The following is a 5736-nucleotide window of genomic DNA, read 5'->3' as shown; positions in this document are numbered from 1 at the left end:
GGAGACGCGCCGGGAGGGGGGCGGGGGGCAGGAAGTTCCTTTTTTGGGCCTCGGAAGTACCATAAAAGGTGAGGAGGAAACGCCAAATATGGTGGTACTGGTTCCGGCCGCTGCTGGAGTAGCGTTTCCGTTCGGCCTTGGCGGCCCCGTTGCTGCATGACGCAGCTCAGCCCGCCGCCGGCGGAGCGCTCCCGGTAGGGGCGCGGTGTGCTGTGGCTCGGCTCGGCTCGGCTCGGCCTGGCTCCAGCGGCGCGGCAGCACGGGTGACGTTCCGCGAGCAGCCGCGGCGGGTCCCCGCGGTGCCCCCGAGACCAGCTGGGCTACTGCCAGCGATGACGCACGGTTTTTTTCTGCCACTAATTATCACATTTGAAGCTAGACTTTAAATCACAAACCGCTGAGGTTTAAATCAGCCAAACGAATTTTCTGACAGCGGCCTGAAAAGAGGGCCTTTGCTGTCCCCGGTACGCTCCTTGCCCAGCTCCAGACCATATTTGCTCAGAAGGGGGTAAGTTTCCCAACCACTGGCAATACCTGCTGCTTCCCTGGGAACAGCGTCCATGAGACAGACTTCTAGCAGTGCTGTAGCCTCTTCAAAAGAAACTTCTCACACTCCCAATAAAACTAGGGAGCAAACTTCCTAAGAATCAGAAATCTTGTCCTCTTCAGACCAACATGAACCAAAAAGTCTTCACAGAAAATGCGCAGAAACCCTGAAATCTACTTTCCTGTTGCTGGACAAAGGTCGCAAAAAGACCAGGCACAGAAGACAATGTATTTTCTTTCCTTTCTGCCATGCATTTGGACAGACAATTCAAAGCAAAAATTGCCACAGTTTAGACCAAAATCTAAGGGCTGCATCCAAGAAGAACTAGCCAGGGAATTCACCTTGTTGCCCTTCTGAGCCAATGGACTTGACTTTGGCAAGCATTAGGGCGTGCCATCTCCTACAGTAACTGCTTGCCATTTAACATTATACCAGATTAGGCATCAACTCCTGTATTTGCATCTCAGCTCCTCATAACTCTAGATATCAAGTAGTTTGTAAAGAACCTACCTGGAAAGACTGACACTAGAACCCGCCTCTGGATCTGCACTGCTTCTTCTCACAGCTGCAAACTTTTCTGAATTCACTCCATAGAGAGTTCATGCACCCTGAAGTATATTTTAAGCCATCAAGTAAGGATGCATTTTCCTCCTCCAAACATGAAAACATTTGTACTAAAGGCCATCGAGCACAGGCATTTCTTACGCCCTATGCTGTGTAACAGAAGAAGCTATGACAGTTCTCAGCTCCCTACCTTCCATCCACTAGCCATATGTACTGAGCTTATTTTATTTCCAGCCTGGAAACTACACCATTACCTTGTCATCCCCTTTTCACCACCCAGTAAGGTCTTTGTGTAGTTGAGATTCTAACTTTTAAACCTCACCTTCAGCACGGGGAGCATTGTTTTTCTTTCTGTGATTAGCTCACATACTTCTGGAGAAGCCAGAAAACAGGAATTGTGATTACTTCCAAATAGTAGATGATGCAACTAATTCAAGGGCATGTGCTGTAGCCACACCTTTGACAGCACTCCTGGACGCAGGAGTGATGGATACCCCTTCCTTTCTTTGTTCAGGTACTTCTCCAGGGAACAAACAGCACCCATTACTTCCTAGCAGTCAGGTTTGCTGCAGCAGGCTTCCTATGTAGCAGCTTAAAGGAAAATGTGAAAACTTACATGATTTGATAATTTTTTTATTATTTTTTCTGAGGGGTATTGGTACACCAAATATCCCATTGGCAGGAAAGCGCATTCAATGTATTTAGAAGCCAAACAGTCACTTTCATTTTAACAAACACAATTACAAAGTAAAAATAAATCACAAAATAATGAACAGCATGTTCATAACATACAAAAACTGCTGCCTACTCAGTAGGTAACTACAACATTCCAACTCCTGAATATATATATTTATAAATTTACATTTTTGTAACAAAAATAGACTTTGAGAAGTGGGGTTTGTTGTTGTTTTTTAATTTGTTTCTTGTTTGTTTGTTTCTGTGGGGTTTTTTTTGTTTTTTTTTTTGTTTTTTTTTTTTTTTTTTTTTTTTTTTTTTTTTTTTGTTTTTGTTTTTGTTTTTTTTTGCTTACATTGTCTCCCAGGGCGTACTAGTGCTCCCTTCCCCACCCATTCCCTGCTTTCTCTTACATTCTTTGCATAACATCCCTTTTGCTTTAAGGCAAGATGCAAAGCATCTATTCACACAAATGCATGACATCAGCAAGGCTTCACAAAAAGGCACCAAGACTTGTAACTTTAAAAACAAAACTTCTGCCACATTTGAGTGTCTTATCAGGTGATTTTTACATAGTATCACTCTTACATGCTCAAATACAGTAAGTGCTGTACCCAGAGAAGTTTTAAACTCATTACAGCATTGTCACTAAAATAGAATTAACATTTACAAAATATGGCCCTGCAAACTCCAAATAATACAACATGGATATGCAAAACTTTTTCAACATCAACAGTACCTAAAGGAAAGCAAAACCATGGCACACATACAATTTACATCAGCTAAGTACTTAATTAAAGGTCCTTTCCTCCTAGTATAATACTATTGTTTGTTTATGGGGAAAATTATACTGAACTTATATCCACAATCCATGCAAATTAAGTTATTCGACAGTGGTGGAAAACTTAAACAGCAGTTTTTTCAGGCAGCTGAATTTTAAAGAAATATTAGATAGCCTTGCAACATACAGTGTTGGGGGAGTAACTGGAGACTCCATGTCTCTTAGTACCAATGGAAGAGGTGAATGCTCCTGTTCCAGAAGGTGATCTCAGCAAATCTCAATTGTCCTTGGAGAAAAGGTTGATGTCATGTCTGAAAGTGCTGAAGACACCTGTGAGCTGAAATTATTGGTAACCCCTGGAGATGGGAAAGAAGTGGCCACTTGGGTCTGAAAAGTGGCAGTGCCAGAGGGGTAAGTGGTTGCTATAGACGGAGATGGGAATGTCGTGTGTGCGGGGGAGGGATAAGAAGAGGAAGCAGGGGAGGAATACACTGTGCGCACTGGTGAGGGGTAAGTGGTGGCTATGGAGGAAGGGTAGGACGTAGCCACAGAGGATGAGTAGGCAGCAACAGGGGAAGAAGTAGTTGAGACCGAAGCTGCCTTTTCCACTTTCTTGTCCTTCTGCCTAAGGTGGATTTTAGTGTGTCTCTTCCTCTCATCACTTCTGGCAAACTTTCTGCCACAAATGTCACATGCAAATGGCTTCTCTCCTGTGTGTGTGCGGATGTGCGTGGTCAAGTGGTCACTCCTGCTGAAGTTCCGCATGCAAATGCGGCACTGGAAAGGTTTCTGTCCAGTGTGGATGCGAATGTGACGAGTTAGTTCATCGGACCTTGAAAATCTCCGGTCGCAGGACTCCACTGGGCAAGCATAGGGCCGTTCATGAGGAGGTGTCTTGCTGGGGCGGTTAGGGTATTTCCTCATCCTGCTGGGCTTGATCAGCTGGGACTGATAGTTAGTGTTGAGAGTCTTCAACTCCTGAGAGCCAGTCTGCGTGGCAAATGCCTTGATAGTGGACAGCGGCGTGAGGGAAGGCTGCTGTGCTCTGGTCTCAAGGGCTGAGAAGGGCTTCTGATCAGCTGTGATAAGGTTGAGCTCACTCTGTTGCTGAGGGAACAGGTAATCCGGGATCATTGGCACCTGGAAGTTGGTTTTAGCAGTTGGATAAGCTGGAGGTGGATACTGGATGGGGGCTCCAGAGGGGTTGGGAAAGGACTGAGTCTGTGGTTCAGGGAAAATATCAGAGCTGGAAGTGGGGAAAGTTGGTGCAGCCGAATAAATTGGACTGTTCTCACTGCCTTGGACAGAACAGCTCAGGGGGGTGCTCTGCGAAGAAGAGGGCGATGATGAAGAGGGTGTAGAGGTGGGAGGTGCATTAGCCATGCTCACTAGCCCACTGACAAGGCTAAAGAGGGGCTCCGGCCATAAGGTGTTGCTACCATTCGGGGCCGGCTCTAGGGAGAAGCGCCCCGTGTAGGTTATTGGTGGTAGCCGTGTTGTTTGGTTGGGATAGCTGGTTTCTGGCATGGTTTTCTCATTGTTCAGGGAGATCTCAGGAAAAGTGTCTGAAAATAGAAGAGAAGCAATTACTTCCAGCAGCCACTTCCAGCAGCTCTGGAGCTGCTGCCAGTGCTTCACGAGCCATCCCCATGCAGTGCAGCCCCAGATCTTTGCTTCTGGTTAATTAATAATTGAGTGTAACGTATTGCAGCGCCGCTGGCAGGTCTCCAGCAGCAACGAGCCCAGAGCCGCTGACGCACAACATAGGAGATACCCCCGCGCAGCCGCCGGGTCAGAGGCACCGCTGCGTCTCGGAGCTCCCGTGGGCGCTGCCGCCTCCGCGGTCCACCAGGACTCCCCTGCCATCCCCGGGCCAGGCCACCATGCTTACCTGCCGCGAGGTGCTCGAAGTGTTGCTCGCCGGGTTCTCCGGCCGCGGCGAAGCCCGCACTCTCAGGCGCCCCGGGAGGAGCAAGAAACTGCTGTCCCCCGCCACTGAGCAGCATCATCTCCTCCAGTTTGGGATAGTGGCCATCCATGGCGGGAGGCGAGTGTGGAAAGACGCCGAAGGGGTCGGAGATCTGCAGCGAGGGTAGGAGCTGCATCTCTGCCTTGGCCGCAGCCATGAGAAAGCCGGGTTCGGGCTGTGACGGGTGGCGCCGCCGCCGCGGGCCCGCCGGACGGGCCAGCTGCGGCGAGGCGGCCGTTGCCTGCTGCCTGCCTTTGCGCCGCGGCCACCCAGCGCTGCCCGCTGGAAGCGATGGCCTCCCGCCCGCCGGACGGCCCGGGGCTTCCCCCCGCTGCCCGCTGGAAGCGCTCGGCTCCTCGCCCGCTCCGGAGCCGCTTCTATATATCGGATCCCACCGGCCGCAGCCCGCCCCGGCCCTGACGTACATGGCCATATATGGGAAGCAGGAAGCCCTTATATGGAGGCGAGCCGGAGGACCCCGCCTGGCGTCAGCGCCTGGCACCGGGGAAAGCCGGGCGGTGGGGGCCTCACTCGCCCCATACTGAGAGCCCCGCGACCGTGGCGGCCCTCACACCCGCGGCGGCCCTGTGCCCCGCCGCGAGCAGCATCACTTCAGCGCTGCCAGCCCTGAGGCGCGCGCTGTCCGGCCCCCGCCTGCCCTGGCCTGCCCGCCGGAAGCCTCGGCCGCCCTTTCCATATTAGGAAGCGGCCATATAAGTCTCGGTTCCGGCGGAGACATCCCGCTCCTTATTTGGTGATTCCGGTCCCGGCTAGGCGGGGTCGGGAAGCCCGGGAGCGGGAGCCAGGTTGCCGCCGGGACGTGCGCGCGCTCCCGCCCGCAGGCCTCGAAAGCGTGCGGCTCCGCCGCCGGACGGACGGCGCAGAGGCACTGGGGACCACCCGGGATCCCCCAGCTCCGCCGTCGGCGGCAGGCTCGCGGCAGGGCTTCCGCCACCGCCTCGTTCTCGGCTCGCACTGTTCACTTCCCCCGGTGCCCGTGAAGGGCCCGCGCGCCGGCAGTCGCGATGCGGAGTTTCCAGGGAGCTGGCAGCACTGCCCGGCGGGGGCCGCCTGTTGTCAGCAAAGGGAACCTTTGGCATTTCGTAGCTCTGCCGAGATCGAAGGAGCTTTGCACGCGGCCCTGGACCCTCTGCGTCGCTCTCACGCAACGGAGAGCGAGCACCGCACGACTGCAGCACC

The 5736-nt window shown here is 52.4% G+C and overlaps 1 protein-coding gene across 1 annotated transcript; it reads right to left on the bottom strand.

Moving 5' to 3' along the window:
* Positions 2195-5171, bottom strand: EGR1 (early growth response 1). Its single transcript, XM_021410663.1, has 2 exons — positions 4459-5171; positions 2195-4132 (listed from the first exon to the last, which is right to left on the bottom strand). Exons 1-2 carry the CDS (start codon positions 4967-4969, stop codon positions 2835-2837), a joined length of 1809 nt encoding a protein of 602 aa, XP_021266338.1. The 5' UTR covers positions 4970-5171; the 3' UTR covers positions 2195-2834.

This window comes from Numida meleagris, chromosome 12 (assembly GCF_002078875.1).
Source record: "Numida meleagris isolate 19003 breed g44 Domestic line chromosome 12, NumMel1.0, whole genome shotgun sequence".
Lineage (NCBI taxonomy): Eukaryota > Metazoa > Chordata > Aves > Galliformes > Numididae > Numida > Numida meleagris.
Note: the sequence above shows the minus strand (reverse complement) of the source record. Positions and strands in the feature narration are given on the sequence as shown.

Coding starts and splice junctions, on each gene's coding strand:
- EGR1 (XM_021410663.1), bottom strand. CDS start 4,969: ATGGCCATGTACGTCAGGGCCGGGGCGGGCTGCGGCCGGTGGGATCCG. Junction 4,133..4,458: donor CTTCGAGCACCTCGCGGCAG/GTAAGCATGGTG, acceptor TTCTATTTTCAG/ACACTTTTCCTGAGATCTCC.